The 22,487-nt window shown below is 40.6% G+C and overlaps 1 protein-coding gene across 2 annotated transcripts in view; it reads left to right on the top strand.

Annotated features, from left to right (window-relative positions):
* The window catches only part of CA10 (carbonic anhydrase 10), a 471,816-nt gene that overhangs the window by 231,585 nt on the left and 217,744 nt on the right, over positions 1-22,487 (top strand). For both annotated transcript variants that reach the window (XM_069752500.1, XM_069752501.1), the window contains one exon: positions 2,984-3,058. In XM_069752500.1, the coding sequence (XP_069608601.1) occupies positions 2,984-3,058 (75 nt within the window). The remainder of the gene's footprint in view (positions 1-2,983; positions 3,059-22,487) is intronic.

Genomic DNA, 22,487 nt, shown 5'->3' with positions numbered 1-22,487 from the left:
GTAGTCATTCACTGAAGAGCAGCAAAGTATATAACATATTCATATAATACATATTCACTGTCCACTAATGACAAGTATACAAAACCTCTGATAAAAAGTTGAGAGGAAAGTACAAAAGAATCAACATCCAATATGGAAACTATTGTAGTTCTGAGAGAGAAAGGCTAAAGAGCAGAATCTGCTTTGTCTGCATTTTTTGCACTAGGTTTTTTAATACCTGTCATATCCTTTACAATATGGAATTTGGCAACATCAACTAGCTATCTAATGTGTAAGGAGTCCTACAAATTGTTCGGTAAAAGATGATGTCTGGTAAGAGATGTTTTCTCACACCTTAAATTTAAATGCCCGTCCTTGTGTTCTCATTAGAGGCAAACGTCTAACAATGGCTTTCTCCCCTTCCATTTAAAAAAAAAACAAGAGCACTCAGTCGAACCATGCATGTATATGTTTGGGGTATGTCAGGACAGAGTTTGGCTATTTCCGGCAGGACTATAAACAAAGATGGAGTGGCAGGAGAATTGAAATGAAAATCTGCTTCATTTAAAGGGAATCTGTCACTAGATTTAGGCTGCCCCAACTACAGCCAGGTATGTCCCTCTCTGAAGCACTGCAGTGTTTGAGAGAAGCAATAGTTTCAACAGCCGTCAGGAGATATGTGACTTGTACTGGTGTGTCCCCAGTCACTTCTCTTCTCCTCACTACTGATGGTTGACAGGTCTCTGCCATGTGTGTACATATTGAGGGACCTGTCAATCACCTTGAGCAGGGTAAGGAAAAGTCAGCAAGCTGCGCCAATAGACTACTCATGTTTTTCTTTTACGTTTTTTTCTGAAATGCCATAGTTTTGAGAGAAATATATACCTGGTAGTGATGAGCGAGTGTGCTAGAAAATAGATTTATCAGAGCATGCTTGGGTGTTATCGAATATCGCGGGGGCTTGAGTAATATATTTGAGTCGCTGTGGCTGCATGATTCGCGCTGTTAGACAGCTGCAACAAATGCGGGGATTGCCTAACAAGCAATCCCCGTATGTGTTGTGGCTGTCTAACAGCGCGAATCATGCAGCCGCTGATTCTCAAACATATTACTCAAGCCCCCACGATATTCAGATAATAACCGAGCATGCTTGGATAACGCTATATACGAGCACGCTCGCTCATCACCAAATTACCTGGCTGAAATTGTGCAGCCAAGCTCCGATTCATGCTGCCCATAGTTCGAGCAGCATTATTGACAGGTTCCCCTTAAAATGAGGCTCTGCAGAGCCTAGTTCCCAAGATTCAGAGCCCTATTCTCGAATTGCTGGGGTTCCCAGAGGTTGGATTCTCAATAATCAGTAAGTCATTCCCTAATCTGTGTATTGGGATAACATACTATATTGGGAACAGTCCTTTAATTGTTCTTTATAATACAACTAGTAGAATACCCGCTGATTCGCTGGCGGAAAATAAGTTAAATTGTTGGTTATGGTAGCTAAAGAAAAATTTTCAGTGTCACCCTGAAATTGACATTTTCAGAGCGCTACAGTAAAAAAAATTCCACTTTAAATTTTTATTATTTTGGCATTTTACTAATTTGTCGTAACATTGATGTGAGCAACAACTTTTTTTTAATTTCAACATTTTTATTGATTTTACATATTCAATACATATTATGTAGTATAAACTATTACAACAATTTTTTGTAACTATTTTTTTATCAAAAATGGTCTCCTCAGGTAAAACTCCCAGGCTTTTATACACTTTTGCCTTACGGTCTTTGCTCCACATGATTCTTGATTATGGCTGCTTTGCCTCTATGCATTCTGCTTGTGATTAAGGTGTACCCTTAATTTGGCTACACGCTCTATTTACATTTACTCTGACCAACATACTTTCATCCATTCATTTTGCCTGTGGTTCTTTTTGCCTGTTCCTTTATCATGGCTCTACTCCTGTTCTGGCGTGTCGTTGTCATTTCCCTGTTATTTTCTCTGATGTTATATTTTTGTATTTATTGTTACATCAATAAAGTTTTGTACTTTTAGTATTTTGGTTCTTTTGGTGCTTTTTTTCTGTGTGATTTTCCTGCTTATATGCTGAACCTTTGCTGCACACATCCTTGCACCCTTATATACAGGTCCTTCTCAAAAAAGGCCTGCCAACTCTCCTGACCTGAACCCCATAGAGAATCTGTGGGATATTGTGAAGAGAAAGTTGAGAGACGCAAGACCCAACACTCTGGATGAGCTTAAGGCCGCTATTGAAGCATCCTGGGCCTCCATAACATCTCAGCAGTGTCACAGGCTGATTGCCTCCATGCCACGCCGCATTGAAGCAGTCATTTCTGCCAAAGGATTCCCGACCAAGTATTGAGTGCATAACTGAACATTATTATTTGTTGGTTTTTTTGTTTGTTATTAAAAAACACTTTTATTTGATTGGATGGGTGAAATATGCTAATTTATTGAGACAGGTTTTTGGGTTATCAGGCGTTGTATGCCAAAATCATCAGGAATAAAACAATAAAAGACCTGACAAATTTCAGTTGGTGGATAATGAATCTATAATATATGAAAGTTTAATTGTAATCATTACATTATGGTAAATAATGAAATTTAACACTATATGCTAATTTTTTGAGAAGGACCTGTATAAGGCCTAACTTCAGGGGCCACAATCTCATGACGGGGGGATGCTAGCGAGATTTAACATGTGCAGTATTCTGCTCCTGTGGGTGGAGAGGGGGCTTGCCAAATTTCACCCAAATCGGGCAAGAACTGTGGATTTGTATAGAGCAGGCTACTACATATTTTGAGTTTTATATATATATATAATTAGCAATCTTGCAATGACTATGTTTCACGATCCATAAATGGACTAAATCACAATAAAAAAATGTCATACATGAAAATGCTCTTTTTAATTATTTTTTTCGGATGCATTATACTTTGTAAAACAGAGTTTTTCTGTTAAGTAAAATATTTGTGTTTTTTTTGCAGCACAACAGAATTCACCAAAAATCCATGAAGGCTGGTGGGCTTATAAAGAGGTTGTCCAAGGCAGTTTTGTTCCAGGTAAGATGCAGTAACTTAAACATACATATATTTATATATACAAAGTATAGTCGGCACTTAACACCAGTGAAGGGGTCGCTGGGTGTGTGGCAATGTCCTTTTTGTTGATCTCACTTCAAGACTGTGCATAGTGGATGATGTAGCAAACCAGGACCCAGTAACCTCATAAGAGTCACTCCATGATACATAATCAAACTGTTGCTTGCTCATGGAATAGGTATAACATAAGGACAAAAAGTAGCAGGAATTACACTTGACATTTACATCTTCTCTACAATCCAAAGGTTCAGTCTTTGTGGTTGAGCTTCAATTTTTCACGGTTGCAGGTAGGAGAACATATCTTGTAAATACTTTCAGGCTATGTGCACATGTTGTTATTAATTAGATCAGAGCCACATATACGTCCTATACTGGACAGAAGAAACTCCCATTGATAATATAAACAATTAGAAAAAAAGGAGTCAAAACGCTGCCAATTAGATCAATAAAATTACAAATATTTATTAAATAGTAACATAAGATATACAATCACATAAACACCTAATAAAAATCTACAGTACATGTAGGGTTACTCATGTGAAGGGTACAGGTAACAGAATCATGTACCACCCCAAAATGTAATACGACTTAAGGTCCAAGGTTCAGAGCGCAAGATGAGTATACCAAAAGTGAAAGCACACTTGTAAAATCCCTCTAGGAACCTCTATAAGCTAACTGTATCAAAGAATGTCTAGGACTGGACCTTACCCATGTCAGTCGTGGAGTGGACATGAAGATTGCCAGCACCTACGCACGTTTCGCGTAGGCTTCTTCGGGGGGCCGAAGAAGCCTACACTAGATGTCAGTAAATACAGTCTGTTTTTTACGGCCGTAATACGCAGTAATTGTCCCAAAAAACTATTCCGTATTCAATGCGAGGATGCGATTTTTACGCACAAATTTATCCGTGTGTCATCCGTATGGCATCCGTACGGCGATTTTTCTCGCAGGCTTGCAAAATAGACATATCATGGATCCATCGGCTCAAATATTCTTAAAAACATATACAGTCTATATATATTTATACAGTTAGGTCCATATATATTTGGACAGAGACAACATTTTTCTAATTTTGGTTATAGACATTACCACAATGAATTTTAAACAAAACAATTCAGATGCAGTTGAAGTTCAGACTTTCAGCTTTCATTTGAGGGTATCCAAATTAAAATTGGATGAAGGGTTTAGGAGTTTCAGCTCCTTAACATGTGCCACCCTGTTGTTAAAGGGACCAAAAGTAATTGGACAATTGACTCCAAGGCTATTTCATGGACAGGTGCGGGCAATCCCTTCGTTATGTCATTCTCAATTAAGCAGATAAAAGGCCTGGAGTTGATTTGAGGTGTGGTGCTTGCATTTGGAAGGTTTTGCTGTGAAATAAACATGCGGTCAAAGGAGCTCTCCATGCAGGTGACACAAGCCATCCTTAAGCTGCGAAAACAGAAAAAACCCATCCGAGAAATTGCTACAATATTGGGAGTGGCAAAATCTACAGTCTGGTACATCCTGAGAAAGAAAGAAAGCACTGGTGAACTCATCAATGCAAAAAGATCTGGGCGCCCACGGAAGACAACAGTGGTCGATGATCGCAGCATAATCTCCATGGTGAAGAAAAACCCCTTCACAACAGCCAAACAAGTGAATAACACTCTCCAGGAGGTCGGCGTATCAATATCCAAATCTACCATAAAGAGAAGACTGCATGAAAGTAAATACAGAGGATTCACTGCACGGTGCAAGCCACTCATAAGCATCAAGAATAAAAAGACTAGACTGGACTTTGCTAAAAAACATCCAAAAAAGCCAGCACAGTTCTGGAAGAACATTCTTTGGACAGATGAAACCAAGATCAACCTCTACCAGAATGATGGAAAGAGAAAAGTATGGCGAAGGCGTGGTACAGCTCATGATCCAAAGCATACCACATCATCTGTAAAACACGGCGGAGGCAGTGTGATGGCTTGGGCATGCATGGCTGCCAGTGGCACCGGGTCACTAGTGTTTATTGATAATGTGACACAGGACAGAAGCAGCCGAATGAATTCTGAGGTCTTCAGAGACATACTGTGTGCTCAGATCCAGCCAAATGCAGCCAAACTCCTGGTCGTCGTTTCACACTACAGATGGACAATGACCCAAAACATAAAGCCAAAGCAACCCAGGAGTTTATTAAAGCAAAGAAGTGGAATATTCTTGAATGGCCAAGTCAGTCACCTGATCTTAACCCAATTGAGCATGCATTTCACTTGTTAAAGACTAAACTTCAGAGAGAAAGGCCCACAAACAAACAGCAACTGAAAACCACCACAGTGAAGGCCTGGCACAGCATCAAAAAGGAGGAAACACAGCGTCTGGTGATGTCCATGAGTTCAAGACTTCAGGCAGTCATTGCCAACAAAGGGTTTTCAACCAAGTATTAGAAATGAACATTTTATTTAAAATTATTTAATCTGTCTAAATACTTTTGGTCCCTTTAAAAACAGGGTGGCATATGTTAAGGAGCTGAAACTCCTAAACCCTTCATCCAATTTTAATGTGGATACCCTCAAATGAAAGCTGAAAGTCTGAACTTCAACTGCATCTGAATTGTTTTGTTTAAAATTCATTGTGGTAATGTCTATAACCAAAATTAGAAAAATGTTGTCTCTGTCCAAATATATATGGACCTAACTGTATATATATATATGTCAATGAGACATATATATATGTATATTTATATTTAATTCAGCGCTAGATAGCAGAAAAGCCGGTAATTCAATTGCCGGCTTTTCCTATCTCCTTCACAAACCCGACAGGATATGAGACATGGTTTACATACAGTAAACCATCTCATTTTCCCTTCTTTTATTACATATTCCTCTTTAGTAATGTAAGAAGTGTATTTGTGTCAAATTTGGGGTCTCTAGCTATTAAATTAAAAGGTTAAATCCCGGAAAAAATTGGCGTGGGCTCCCGCGCAATTTTCTCCACCAGAGTGGGAAAGCCAGCGACTGAGGGCAGATATTAATAGCCTAGAGAGGGACCATGGTTATCGGACCCCCCTGGCTAAAAACATCTGCCCCCAGCCTCCCCAGAAAAGGCACATCTGTAAGATGCGCCTATTCTGGCACTTAGCCTCTCTCTTCCCACTCCCCTGTAGAGGTGGGATATGGGGTAATGAAGGGTTAATGTCACCTTGCTATTGTAAGGTGACATTAAGCCTGATTAATAATGGAGAAGCGTCAATTATGACACCTATCCATTATTAATCCAATAGTACGAAATGGTTAATAAAACACACACATTATTAAAAAGTATTTTAATGAAATAAAGACACAGGGTGTTTTAATATTTTATTATACTCTTAATCCACCTGAAGACCCTTGTCACCTGAAACAAAGTTAAAAAAAAAAACAACAATATTCCATACCTTCCGTTGTTACAGTCTTGTCCCAAGCTGTAAATCCATCTGAAGGGGTTAAATCATTTTACACCCAGGAGCTCTGCTAATGCAGCTGTGCTCCTGACTGTAAAACTTAGTGAATGAATGGAATGCAGGGGAATGTACTGTAGTTACCTCGAGTCGCAGTGATGCGCCCTCTGCTGGATGAACTCATATGAACTCGAGCGATGGATAATATTCTGAAAAGTTCCCAGGCTCAAGTTCATATATACGGAGTATACGGTTGGTTTATTATTTTTAATTTTTTACAGGCGATCGAGGGTGTCGCAGGAATTAGGCATGTTTGTAAGTATGGTGAAATTAAGTATATTAAAATACTTTTTTCTGGCTGTGTCTTTTTTTAACTCTTTCACTACTGTAGAATTAATAATGGATAGGCGTCTTATTGACGTCTCTCCATTACTAACCGAGCTTAATGTCACCTTACAATACAAAGGTGACATTAACCCCTTATTACCTCATATCCCAACACTACATGGGAGTGGGAAGAGAGGGGCTAAGTGCTGGAATTGGCACATCTTACAGATGTGCCATTTCTGGGGCGGCTGGGGGCTGGTATTTGTAGCTGAGGGGGCAAATATCCATGTCCTCTCTCTAGGCTATGAATATCAGCCCGCAGCTGTCTGCGCAGCCTTTCTAGTTATAAAATATTGGGGGACCCCACGTCATTTCTTTTATTTTAATAGCCAGTAAGGGCTATGCAGACAGCTGCGGGCTGATATTCATCGCCTGGGAAGGGGCCATGGGTATTACCCCCTTCCCAGGCTACAAATATAAGGCCCCCAGCTGTCGGCTTTCCCCCTCTGGCTCAGAAAATTGCACTGGAGCCCACGTCATTTTTTTCAATTTTTTTTTTAAAATAAATTAAACATGTTCATTAATAAACATCGGCCTTGCTATTATATATCTATGGATAGATGTAGATAGATATATGGATAGATAGATGATAGATGGATCTATAGATAGATAATATCTATTCATCTATGTATAGATCTATCTATCTATAGATCTATCTATCCATCTCATTCCTTCTATCTATAGATCTATCTATCTGATTCTATCTATCTATATTTATATCTATCTATTATCTATCATATATCTATCTGTCTATCTGTGTGTAATGGAGTGTGGGTTGGACAAATGTAAAAGAGGAGGTTGGACAAGAAGTGACATCACAAATCTTTTTTTTTTTGTTCAGTAATAGATCTTCACTTAGCTTTCAAAAACGCACACAAATCCGCATAAAAAAAAGCTTCAAAAAACACATCAAAACTGTGCAAAAAACACATTAAAAACGCACCTGCATTTTCTGCCAAGAGATGCGGATTCAGTGCGGTAAAATCCACAGGCAAATCTGCAACGTGTGCACATACCCTTAATGTATTTTTTAATATAAAAATATTAATATTCTCATCTACATTTTTAGCTCCCTACAGTGTTCTTTGAAATCTTGCTTCTTTTTAAGTGCTGATTTCTATTATTCAGTCAAAAATGTAACTAATGGTCATTTTTAGATTACTATCAACATGATGATAGGATGTTGTGTAAATGTCTTTGATCTTAGACTAAGGGTACCGTCACACAGTGCAATTTTGATCGCTACGACGGCACGATTCGTGACGTTCGAGCGATATAGTTACGAGATCGCAGTGTCTGACACGCTCCTGCGATCAGGGACCCCGCTGAGAATCGTACGTCGTAGCAGATCGTTTGAAACTTTCTTTCGTCGTCTAGTGTCCCGCTGTGGCGGCATGATTGCATGGTGTAACATATATCGTATACGATGTGCGCATAGTAACCAACGGCTTCTACATCGCACATACGTCATGAAATTATCGCTCCAGCGTCGTAGATTGCAAAGTGTGACAGCAGTCTACGACGCTGGAGCGATATTGTTACGACGCTGGAGCGTCACGGATCGTACCGTCGTAGCGATGAAAATTGCACTGTGTGACGGTACCCTAAGAGAAGTGAATGGTCACTGAACACACTGAAATATTTCAGAAAGAGGATTGCTTTCAGAAATGATTCATGCCTCAAGATTATGTTATCTAAACACAAGACTTCAAAATGTAGAAATAAATTGCTGGTAGCATGGATCATATACACTGTTCAGTATTGAAATTACAACACCAAGAAGAGAACTTCATTGAATTACCCCAGCACCGCCGAGCCTGTTTTTACCTTCCTGACCAAGCCAAATTTTATAATTCTGACCAGTGTCACTTTATATAATAATAATAATCTTTATATAGCGCTAACATATTCCGCAGCGCTTTACATTTTGCACACATTATCACCACTGTCCTCGATGGGGCTCACAATCTAAATTCTCTATCAGTATGTCTTTGGAATGTGGGAGGAAACCGGAGTGCCCGGAGGAAACCCACGCAAACACAGAGAGAACATACAAACTCTTTGCAGATGTTGTCCTTGGTGGGGTTTGAACCCAGGACTCCAGCGCCACCGTGCCGCCCTATAGTAACAACCCTGCAACGCTTCAATATATCCCAGTGATTCTGAGACTGTTTTTGTGACACACTGTACTTCATATTGGTAGTAAATTTAGGCCAATATTTTTTTGTGTTTACATGTGAAAATATTAAAATTTTTGCAAAAAGTTTGAAAATGTCACAGTTTTCACAAATCAAGATTTTTTTTCCTGGCAGCCCCATTTTCAATATTCGATCATTTATGTCTGAGATGTGCACAATGGAAGACAAGTCTAGAAACACAGCATGCAATGATAGCATGTTTAGATCATGCAGTCTGCTAAGAGCAGAAACATGGTGATGTCAAATTGAAAAATGGATCTTGGAAAACTTTCATGCTCCCTCGTAAAGGCTTCTATGGGGTTGTTCATGTGGTCTCTAGACTAATCATCCAATACAACTGTGAAACTCATTGCTGACAGATCGCACAGGGAAAGGGGTGTGTCAACATCACTCACCTCTGGGGAGGGGAGAGAATGACCCAGCAGGGATCGGCTCTTTGGCACTACCACTTGACCCAGGTCAGTCAGGGAACTGCACAGAGGCCAAATAGTCACCGGAGAGGCTTCCCTTATAGGTACGAGTTATTGAGAAGCTCCCAGTGAGGGGGATATACATCACCAGTCCAGGCTGGTGACACTGTACAGTATGCTGCCACCAGTTCCTCATTCCTCATTATACATAAGCCCCGTCCAACAACAGGCTTAGGTCGGGTCAGAAACCAACCCAGAGTAGTGTATAATTGACCAACCGAGCATGCGGATGTGGGGATTCATGAATCGAGATAAAAGAGCAGCTCAAGATAAATTTTGTATTTAATCGCCGAAAAGGTATATACAGATATATATATACAAAAGCAAATATACAAGTATACAATCAAGACTGCAGTACAAGGGGAGGGTACAGATAGATTGTAATTACCGTGTTATGTAGCATGTGACCACAAGGAGGCGCTGATGGATCACAGGTCAAATCTTTGTTACATAAACTGAGAAAAAACTGAGTCAAAATGAGGAGCTGCCTATTATCCCCTAGGCTGATCCTTCCCACATGCTGCGCCAACCCCTGGGCTAGGCAGCCTCCCTCTTCCCATATATGAGAGTATGGTTTCCAGGCCAGAACTGTGGAGGTCCATAACTTTCCACCCGAAGCCCTAAATGGAACAGCAGCGGCGCCACTGGGTTCTGCTGGATTTTATCTGTGCAGGGAGACCAAATATGCCTACTGTATTTAATTTCTGATAGTTATGCTTTATAACTCAATAACGCAGAGTTCTACAGGTGGCTGCAGGGGACGGGTGTATGGGGTTATGTGCTCGGCTAGGCTCAGAGATATTGCATTCTGTTATTATAGGTAATTTTCCAGTTTCAATATCTGAGAGCCTTGTGCTTATTTAGCCTGGGATCTGTGGTGCCACAATGTATCTGAGTCAAACAAAGGAAGCCAGTTCTGCAAAAGAGTTTACACCCTTGTGATAATTGTGGAACTCAGTGCTGGAAGACACCGGGTTTATGGTCTTTAGGCTCCCCCTGGAGAGAGCTTCATAGGCATGTTTGCTTGGGCTATTTAAAGAAAATCATTGGTCGTGGGGAATCCCAAGGGTGGGGGCTGAGTGGTATGGAGCAAGTATTCCTGGGCCAAAATGTATCTGACAGGGCATTCCATCAGATATCAAAATTATCTAAATTAGATATCATTTTCCCATATCTCACAACATCCATTCCAGCCTCCAATGTCTATACAACATGATAGTCTTTGAGAGAAGTGGCATTAGGTCAATAAAACACCTGTGGATGGACTTCTCCTTCTTAGCCCAATGACATGCAAATATCTTCAGATGGCTTGTGTAGACTATGTGTGATGCCTTAGACTTGGCATTAGATATCTAGTTTCACTTGCAGTACAGAATGGATTACTGCACTTCATTCTTTGAATCTGATAACACTATTGGGCAACACCATGAAAATGCTTTCACAAAGGCAACATCACATCAGTACTACTCCTGGGTTTATTGTGTGGGGTAACATAATGTACAGAAGCCAGAGCCCTGTAGGCTTCGCCTTCCAGGCACATTAACAGCTCTCAACGTTACATTGACTTAGTCATGGAATCACTGGTACAGCCATTCCTCCAAAGTGTGTCAACAAAGCCAGAATGCATATTGCAGATGCTAATCTAAGCAACCCGCATAACCTAAAGTGCTATAATGGGCTGCAGCATCTCTGGTCTTGTCTCCAATTAAGCACATTTGGGATATCATTGATCATCAATCACAGAAAGATCTGCCAAAAGTGGATCATGTTCATTTGTATACCCAAGTGTATCCTGCATAGCACAGCATTCCTTGCCAACCATTAATAACCTCTATAACTTATATTCCTTGGCATGCATCAATAGGTTTATCACTAAGCAACAGATCCCTGAAACACAGATGCAAACCTTCCAATTTGTATCCATGTCTCATGGATACAAATTGGAATGACAAAGTCAATCCACAAATTAAATCAGAATTAAGACAGGCCCTGAGTCACACAAATCTCACTCTCGGACCTGTGATTTTAACCCCTTTACCTCTGAGGGTGGTTTGAATGTTAATGACGAGGCCAATTTTTACAATTCTGACCACTGTCACTTTATGAGGTAATAACTCTGGAATGCTTCAACGCATCCCGGTGATTCTGAGAATGTTTTCTCATGACATATTGTACTTCATGATAGTGGTAACATTTATTTGATATGACTTGCATTTATTTGTGAAAAAAATGGAAATTTGACCAACTGATCTAGTTGTGTGGTGAGCACATTGAAACAGGTGCTTCACAGAAGTTAGTAATGTTGAGCCATAAAAATAAAAAAAATCACATTTTCCCGACAAATATGTATTTAGAACAGAATATTGCATTTTCATAAGGGTAACAGGAGAAATTGCACCATACAATTTGTTGTGCAATTCCTCCTGAGTATGCCAATACCAATATGAGGAAGAAAACTACTGTTTAAGCGCACGGCAGGGCTCGTAAGAGAAGGAGCGTCATTTGACTTTTTGAGTGTAAAATTTCCTGGAATCATTATCGGACATCATGTCCCATTTGGAGAGCCCCTGATGTGCCTAAACAGTGAAAAACCCCACAAGTGACCCCATTTTGGAAACTAGACCCCTCAAGGAATGTATTTAGATGCATGGTGAGCATCTTGAACCCCCAGGTTCTTCACAGAAGTTTATAGCATTGAGCCTTGAAAATAATAAAATCACATTTTCCTCACAAAAACTTTATTTTAGCCCCAAATTTTGCATTTTCAGAAGGGTGTAACAGGAGAAATTTCACCATACGATTTGTAGTGCAATTTCTCCTGAGTATGCCAATGGCCCATATGAGGGAGAAAACTACTGGCACATGGCAGGGCTCAGAAGGGAAGAAGCATCATTTGACTTTTTGAATTAAAATTTCTAGCAGTCATTAGCGGACGTCATATCCCATTTGGAGAGTCACTAATGTGCCTAAATAGTGGAAACCCCCAACAAGTGACCCCATTTTGGAATCTAGACGCCTCAAAGAATATATTTAGATGTGTGGTGAGCACCTTGAACCCTCAGGTGCGTCACAGAAGTTTTTTAACGTTGAGCCGTGAAAATAAAAAAAATCTAATTTTTTCCATAAAAATTTTATTTTGGCCTCAAAATTCTGCATTTTCATAAGGGTAACAGGAAAAATTGTAACATAAAATTTGTTGTACAATTTCTCCCGAGTACACCAATACCCCATAAGTGGGTGAATAGTACTTTTGAGGCACAGTGCAAAGCTCAGAAGGGAAGAGGTGCCATATTGGAGTTTGGATTTTGCTGGAATGGTTAGAGGGTGCCATGTGACATTGCTAGAGCCCCTGAGGTGCCAGAACAACAGAAACCCCCTATATGTGAATTCATTTTACAAACTACACTGCCCAATGAATTCATGAAGGATGCAGTGATCATATTGACACCACATGTGCCTCACAGAATTTTATACCTTTAAGCGGTGAAGAAAGAATAAATTACATTTTTACCACTAAAATGATGTTTTAGCCCCAAGTATTTAATTTTTCTGAGGGCTAATAGGAAATAGAAAACTGAGGTCCATTTTTCCTGAGTGTGCCAATACCTTACATGTAATCGGGAAATATTTTTCAGGCACAGTGCAAAGCTCAGAAGGCAAGGAGTGCCAGATTTTACTGTTATGGGTTGCAGATGCTATGACCCACTGGGAGAGTCCATGAGGTGCCAGAACAGCAGTATCTCCCCCATAAGTGATACCATTTTATAAACTACACCTCTCAATGAATTTATCTAGGGGTGCAGTGATCATATTGACACTACGGTTACGTCACAGAGTTTTATAACATTGGGCAATGAAGAAAAAATAACTTCATTTTTACCAACAGAATTTTGTTTTAGCCCCAGATTTTACATTTTCACACAAGAAGTGGGTAAAAATGGCACCAAAATTTGTACTGAACATTGCAATACCCCATATGTGGCTGTACAGTACTACTTGGGAGGAATGGAGCGCTATTTGCCTCCTGTAGTCTAGATTTTCCTAGAACAGTTTGTGTATTACCATGTACAGAGCCCCTAATTGTTAGAAGAGCAGAATACCCCCTCAAGTGACCCCATTTTGGAAACTATACCCATTGGTGAATTTATCTACAAGTGTAATAATGATTTTTATTCCATGGGTATTTTTCAGAAACAAGCAGCAATGAATGTTGCCAAGTGAAAATTGCAAACTGTCGTTGTAGTGACCAGTACACTGTAGTTAATAGTACGTTATGCCCTGCCCTTGCTTCTGGACACATGCACCCATAAGTTGGGTGGGCTATCATCACTTAAAAAATGCAAAACTTGGACGCAATATGTGGTTTAGGTACACTGGGCCTCAGAAGGGAGGGGGCATTTGGATTTGAGAGCGGAGAATTTGCTGAATTTCTTTTGGCGGGTGAAGAGCTATTTCACTTTTCTAGAGCCTTTTTGCTACCAGTAGCGTGGAAGCCCCTATATTTCCGTTAAAAGATGACAGACCTGCGTGAGGGTAGAGGCTAGAATTCTAGTGCCACCTATTGGAAGTAGCAATCTTAACAGTCAATGTCAACCCTTTAACGAGCCTTGTCACATGAGCTAGGATAAAAGCCAAACCAGAATCTCAATTTGCAGACATTGTGTTTCGGGGTTCTGCCCCTCGTCAGTGCAAAGTGGAGATTTGGTTTGGCTGAGTGAGAGTTGTCTGACCAGGATCCAAAAAGTATTGTTTCTAGTGTTGAGCGATACCGTCCGATACTTGAAAGTATTGGTATCGGATAGTATCGGCCGATACCCGAAAAATATCGAATATCGCCGATACCGATATCCGATACCAATACAAGTCAATGGGACACCAAGTATCGGAAGGTATCCTGATGGTTCCCAGGGTCTGAAGGAGAGGAAACTCTCCTTCAGGCCCTGGGATCCATAGGGATGTGTAAAATAAAGAATTAAAATAAAAAATATTGATATATTCACCTCTCCGGCGGCCCCTGGACATCACGCTGGTAACCGGCAGTCTTCTTTGTTTAAAATGAGCGCCTTTAGGACCTGCGAATGACATCACGGCTTCTGATTGGTCGCGTGCCGCTCATGTGACCGCCACGCGACCAATCAGAAGCCGCGACGTCATTCGCAGGTCCTTAATTCCTAGAATTAGGAGTTTAGTGAATGAGAATGACGTCGCGGCTTCTGATTGGTCGCGTGGCGGTCACATGAGCGGCACGCGACCAATCAGAAGCCGCGACGTAATTCGCAGGTCCTAAAGGCGCTCATTTTAAACAAAGAAGCCTGCCGGTTACCAGCGTGATGTCCAGGGGCCGCCGGAGAGGTGAATATATCAATATTTTTTATTTTAATTCTTTATTTTACACATCTCTATGGAACCGATACCGATACCCGATACCTCAAAAGTATCGGATCTCGGTATCGGAATTCCAATACCGCAAGTATCGGCCGATACCCGATACTTGTGGTATCGGAATGCTCAACACTAATTGTTTCTCCTTGCAAGAGAGTGACATGTTAAGCATGTCGAGATGAGGACACTTAAAGCTGCAATGCTCCTCAGGGAAATATGCAAATTGTCTCTTCAGAGAGGAAGAGGACTAGAACTCAAGTGCCACCTATTGGAAGTAGCAATCTTAACAGTCAGGGTATGTGCACACGTCAGGATTTCTTGCAGAAATTTTCCTGACAAAAACCGGACATTTCTGCCAGAAATCCGCATGTGTTTTTAGCGCGATTTTACAGCATTTTTGACACGTTTATGGTGCGTTTTTTGTGCGTTTTTCCCCAAATGCATAGAATTGCGGGAAAAATGCAGAAAATCCGCAAAAATAATGAACATGCTCATTTTTTTACCACGATGCGTTTTTTTTCGCGGAAAAAAACGCATCCATGTGCACAAAACATGCAGAATGCATTCTAAATGATAGAATGCATAATGTATGCATTTTTAATGAGTTTTAAACACGAAAAAAAAAACCTGAACGTGTGCACATAGCCTTAATGTCAACCCTTTAACTAGCCTTGTCACATGACTTAGGATAAAAGCCAAACCAGAATCTCAGTTTGCAGACACTGTGTTTCGTCTCCTTGTCTTTTTTAACACTGTTCCTCATGCAATATAAATGATTAGATTACTTTATTCTCTGGATCAGTACGATTACAGCGATACCAGATTTTTATCTGTTTTTTTGTTTGTCTGCCGTCACACATTAAAAGACTCTTTTTATTGCAAAAAATAGTTTTTGCACCATCGTATTTTGAGAGCTATAATTTTTCCATATTTTGTCCCACAGAGTCATGTGAGGGCTTCTTCTTTGCCAGACAAGTTGACATTTTTATTGGTACAATTTTCAGGCACAGGTGGCAGAATGAGCAAAGAACAGCAGTTCAGGATATTTTTTGTTGGGGGGGTTTGTGCCATTCCGTGTGTGGTAAAATTGATAAGGCAGTTTTATTCTTCGGGTCAGTATGATTACAGCGATATCTCATTCATATTGTTTTTAAATGTTTTGGCGCTTTTACACTAGAAAAAAATAATTATTTTTGCATCGCTTTATTCTGAGACCTATATCTTTTTTATGGAGCTGTATGATGGCTTGTTTTTTTTTGCGGGACAAGATGAGGTTTTCAGTGGTACCAAGTTTATTTATATCGGTCTTTTTGATTGCGCATTATTCCACAATTTGTTCGATGGTATTAATTTTTGCCTTGTTTTTTTTTTTTTTTATGGTGTTCACTAAAGAGGTTAACTAGTGGCTAGTGGGATAGTTTTATAGATCGGGTTATGGGGACACGACGATACAAGAAATTCACTTTTATTGTTTTTTTTTTCCATTTTTTTCAAACAAATATATTTATAGATACAATATGTTTTGATTTTTTTGTTTTAATTTTTGATTTTTTTTTTAAATATTTTTACAATTATTTTTAAAAAATATTTTCCTTTTTTTTTTTTACTTTTTACTTTGTCCCACTATGGGACTATCATTTTTTGCAGGCTGATTTCTTGTAAAGCATGTGGATGCAGCAGCATCTCCATGCTGTATAAACTGTCAGCTCTGCATTATAGAGAAAGTTTCTGATCATGCACTGCGCACGATCAGCAAGTTTCCTAGCTCTGGTGACCCGAAAGTCATGACGACATTGGGTAACCATGGCAGCGATCGGGACCCCGCATCATGCTGCGGGGTCTCCAATCCAAATGCAGAGGGGCTGTCAGGCCTCTGCCGGCTCCTAGAATGCCGCGATCGCGCTACATTGAAGCATTTCGGGGGTTAGTGCCGGGTGTCAGCTGTCAGAATCAGCTGATACCCGGCAGCAATTGCCCATGCACCACCCATGTACGCAGGTAATCGAAAGTAAGTAATAATCCGTCCCTGGTCAAACAGACCCAAGGCACAAGGACAGATTATTACATCAGATGTCAGAAAGGGGTTAATGGATGTGTGAATTCATCCATTCTACTTTAATAGTCAGTATGCTGTCCAAGAAAAAAATAATACAACGGATGTGTGAATTTATCCTAAGGGTATTAATAAAAATAATTTTGATGCTTTACTTTTATTAACATGTCGTACATATCTATATTTTAGTTTCTGTAAACTGTTAATGTGATGGTTTTATACTACCTATGCATGCATAGACAGAACATTCATTTCAGAAGCTTATTGATTCCAAAGGACACAGATGTTTCAGTTCTGTAATAATCAATTTTAAAATTCTAATAGTCCACACTTTGTTAGGAGCAATGGTAATTGTCATTGTCATTATCCTAAGTGTCCAGTTCTACTCTTTTGCAAGAGAGCAGCTGATGATATAACAGTCCAGGCCAGCTGGCTTCTTTCTATATCCTACATCTGCTCTTCAAAAACTAATGTATTGAACTAATTTAGAACTATTGGAAGATTGGGATTAGAAGTTAGCTTGAGGTTGAAATGGAACTGCATTTTCAAATAATGTTGCATAAATCAATACTACAAAAAATATATAAAACTTTGTAATATATCTTATTAGAGAAATCTGATTCCTTCCCCATGGGTTAGCCATTTCCCCTCCCACTGCCTTCTGAACTTGTCCTGCACTCTGAAAAAAACAGCTCAACTTTGTTTTGTCCAGAAAAGATAGATTGCCATATCTGTGCGGTATCAGGTTATACAGTATATTATGCACCATAGAGAGGGGAGGATAGTCGGAGAGCGAGTACCACAGTTAGGAAATAGGCAGAGGGAGAGACAGAAAGATTGTGCTGAGCTTTTTAACAAGTCTTTTACTTCACCCCAGAGCAGGAATTCCTTTCTGTGTGTTCTTTTTTTGTATAGGAGAGTTCACAGCAGCTAGTCTTTGCCCACCAGCTCAGAGTCAATTGCAAGTTAAGTGATAGAGCCTGCAGAGGGGAAAACTAGTCAAAATGCAGGTTACATGTCATATAATGCGTATACTTTAAGCATTTCATTTTAAATATCATGCATATACATGTTCTAATTATTATGGAACAGGTAACGCAGTATGTGAAGCAGAATACATGGGAAATATCAATTTCTCATTCTTTGTATACGAGTAGTAGTAGGAAAGCTCAGTCCTTGACCTGATAAGACATATCGAAGCTTCATTATAAGCGTTCAAATACTGACTCTGGTTTGTAGATCTAGAAGGATTTCCTCACTGTTCTTTAACTGAGAGGTAGTGTTTTTAAGGTTGTATGTGTTATTCTCTGCAACTAATTGTTAGGTGTCAAGTTCCCGCAGCTGCACAGGGGGAATCTCGAACCAGCTCCGCTGCGGTCTTCCATTCTTCTCCGGCCGCAGTGGAGTCTGCTCAGCGGAGACGTCGGTCCCAGCTTCTGGCTCAGGCAGATACTGTGCGCTTGGTTACTGCTGATCTTCCAGACTCAGCCATTGTAACCAGCACTGTTCTGCACTCAGGCAGATACTGTGCGCTTGGTTACTGCTGATCTTCCAGACTCAGCCATTGTAACCGGCACTGTTCTGCGGCGAGCAGATGCTCCTGGTTGGTCGATCTGTGGTTACTGCAGGTTGTAAACTTGCCGGAAGAGGTAGGTCTTCAGGTTCTTTTTGAAGGTTTCGATGGTAGGTGAGAGTCTGATATGTTGTGGTAGAGAGTTCAAGAGTAGGAGTGATGCGCGAGAGAAATCTTGTATGCAATTGTGGGAAGAGGAGATAAGAGGGGAGTAGAGAAGGAGATCTTGTGAGGATCGGAGTTTGCATGCAGGAAAGTGCCGGGAGACGAGGTCACAGATGTATGGAGGAGACAGGTTGTGGATGGCTTTGTATGTCATGGTTAGGCTATTGTACTGGAGTCTCTGGGTAATGGGGAGCCAGTGAAGGGATTGACAGAGGGGAGAGGCCGGGGAATAGAGGAGGGACAAGTGGATTAGTCGGGCAGCAGAATTTACAATAGATTGGAGGGGTGCGAGAGTGTTAGAGGGGAGGCCACAGAGCAGGAGGTTACAGTAGTCGAGGCGGGAGATGATGAGGGCATGGACTAGGGTTTTTGCAGATTCTTGGTTTAGGAATGTACGGATCCGTGAAATATTTTTGAGTTGAAGGTGGCAGGAAGTGGAAAGGGCTTGGATATGCAGTTTGAAGGAGAGATCAGTGTCAAGGATTACCTTGACAAGGTAAGAAGTCCTGCTTTTCCTCTACTGGGCATGCCCAAGGGATGACCTTTCATTGGAGGTCGGGGGTCACATGCTCAGGTCCTGAAGCAGTTCCTATTGGACCACTAGGAATGTCCTGGAGAGCTTCCTCTGTAAAAGGTTCGCATGGCCGCATGGCCCTGCGCTAGTATGAACTTAAGTTCATGTGTGTATGAGCTTAGCTACTTTTGTGGTCACTGTCAGCATGTGCTCAGGGTCTGCTGTATAGCCACTAGAATTCCGGCACCTCCAGAGAGGAGTTTGTGTGTATTAATTAAGGGCTGGTGTATAGCCTCTTGAATTCCAGCACCTCCAGAGAGGAGTTTGTATGAATTCAGGGCAGGCATATTGCCACTAGAATTCCGGCACCTCCGGGAGGAGTTGTTTGAGTGCTGTTGCTGACTGTGTCACCACTATATGCTACCTGCTCCTGCTCTGTTAGAGAGCTGTGACCCTCTGTGAGGTTAACAGGGCACAGCATTATCTTTTATCCCGGCGACTCTGTGAAGCAGCAGAGTTTGCTCCTATACAGACCAGGTGACGGAACCCGTGTCTGTTTAAGTGTAATACTGCCATATAGTGCTGCCATTTACTAGCAGCAGGTTCCACTCCTGCACGGTGGACCCCGGGCTGCGAACGCACCAATATTATCTCCATATTTACTCGGTGCGTTCCGCCAGCCCTAACACTAATATAGCACGCAACTTGGATGGTCCTAATCTGCTGTAATTTTAAAGTCATATAATAGGTGGATTCATTTGTCTACTATTTTTCTGCTCAACAAAAATAATCTTCAAACATGTCAATTTGAGTTACCCAATGATTCCAGGCTAAGAAAAATTGTAAAGTAATGCAATCGGGCAGAATATTTTGCCTCTTCCAATAGTGGGATATTTTTCAGAAGTAAGGAGGCTTAGTCTATAATTCTTGTTTACATTTAGCTTATATGTTGGGGACATCTCCAGAAGGTAAACCCCCAATTTATGCTACTGTTCTACATAAGTAGCCCATAGACGACCATAAAAAAAAATCACGTATAATGGGATATATATATGTTTTTTTGACTCTGCATTGAAAAGTTTAGTCCAATTTGCATGAAAATATGGCATGACAACACATGTCCAGAATGTTTGTCAAAAATATAATATATTCCATACATAGGACTAATTTAACAACGTAGATTTAGTGTATGTGCCATGAGCTTTTCTAGGCACACAGTTTTAATCTCCTTTGACCCTTTTCTCATATTTCTTGTGAGCCAGATAGGGGAGTTGTTATAAAGAATAACTCCCACATAGGCAGAATCATAACATCATGTATTACGTGGTTGGTCACCCTTCAATTAAACAGGATAATCAGGGGTTTAATTAGTACTTTAATCTTAGCAAAAATCATCGGTATTAGATTAGAAGGTTCTAACTATCAGGACTGCTAAAGCACAGCTGTGTAAGGATGTTGCGGTGTTCAGGTAATCAGTTCAGCATCTTCATGTCCAGTATATATCAGGTGATAATTTGCTAATTTCTGGACTCTGACCTGTGGGAGATCCACCCAACCTGAGAACAGGGCTATGAAAAGCCTTGCTCGAATGAAGCAATGGCTGCAGTTCCTACCACAGCTCTATTCATCATCTGTTATTTAGTCTCCTAAACAAGGGATAGCGTGGCTGTGCTTAGTGCTCCAACTGCTTCATTCTAATGGAGTATTTCAGAGCCCAGTTCTTGGGTTCAGAGAATGAGTTACTCCCCGCCATCAGCAAGATATCACCTCTTCCGTGGATACCAGAATGGAGATAACCCCTTTAAATGTATGAAAGTCTCTTTTGCAAATTAGACAAGATGAGGTCATGTTTTTTTACCTGTAGATATAAAGAAGAACTCTATTTATTTATTTTACACACTTATATAGCACCATTAATTCCGCAGCACTATACAAACTATATCATCTCTATCCCCTTTGGGGCTCACAATGTAAATTCCCTATCAGTATGTCTTTAGAATGTGGGAGGATACAAATTAATTATTCGATTTTTATTTCTGTGCTCCAACAGCCATAGTTTATTTTTTCATTCAATATGGCTATATGAGAGTTTGTTCTTTTCAATTTTACTTTGAGGAACATTTTTCTAAAATTATTCCACAATTTTTAGACACAGGTAGTCACAGATTGGTGAACCTCCGACCATCCTCGTTAACATGCTCTTTTCATACACAGTCATGTAACTTAATTGAAAATTGACCATCCAGCTGTTTTTCAATCGTACCTAGAGATGGACGGACACCTGGATGTTTGGGTCTGGTGGGTTCGGCTGAACAGTTACAAAAAGAACAGGTTCAGGTACCAGAACCGAATCTGGACACCATTCACTTGAATCGGGGGCCTGAACATCCAGTGTTTGCTACGCTGTCACGTGCATGACAGCGTGGCAAACACCGCTTCTGATGGGCGTTGAAACCATCCCCGCCGGTCAGAGAGCCGTGGTTTCCACGCTGTCAGAAGACAGCGTGAGCACTCAGCTGTGATCGGAGGTATAAAATTTACCTCTGGTCAGTGGTGTCAGTTGATGGGACAACTGCTTCCATCATCCGACACCTGCTGTCGCTAATAACAGCGAGCAGGAGAAGCAGATGGGAGTACTCATCAGCCGCTCCTTCGCTGTAAAAAAATAAATGATTTAAGGAAAAAAAACGGCATGGGTTCCCCTGTATTTTTGTTAACCAGCCAGGCAAAACTCACAGCTGGGGGCTGCAACCCTCAGCTGTCAGCTTCAGCAAGGCTAGATATCAAGAATAGAGGGGTCCCCAAGCCGTATTTTTTAAATTATGTAAATAAATAATTTTTAAAAATGTTGTGGAGTCCCCCCATTTTTGACAACTAGCCCTGCTATAGCAGACAGCTGGGGGCTGGTATTCTCAGGCTGGTAAGGGGCCACGGACATTGGCCTCCCCAGCCTAAAAATAGCAGCCCGCATCTATTAGATGTGCCAATTCTGGCACTTTGCCCAACTCTTCCCACTTGCCCTGTAGCGGTGGCAAATGGTATTAATATTTGTTGGGTTGATGTCACTTTTGTATTGTCTAGTGACATCAAGCCCACAGCTTAGTAATGGAGAGGCGTCTGTAAGACACCTATCCATTACTAATACTACAGTTGTATTGTAAATAAAAAATACAGCCAGCAGAAAGTCCTTTACTAGAAATGAAACAAAATACAGTTTTCCATTTTTATTTAAAAAT

This window comes from Ranitomeya imitator, chromosome 2, assembly GCF_032444005.1.
Source record: "Ranitomeya imitator isolate aRanImi1 chromosome 2, aRanImi1.pri, whole genome shotgun sequence".
Lineage (NCBI taxonomy): Eukaryota > Metazoa > Chordata > Amphibia > Anura > Dendrobatidae > Ranitomeya > Ranitomeya imitator.
The sequence above is the reverse complement of the archived record's forward strand: the minus strand, read 5'-3'. Positions and strand labels throughout refer to the sequence as shown.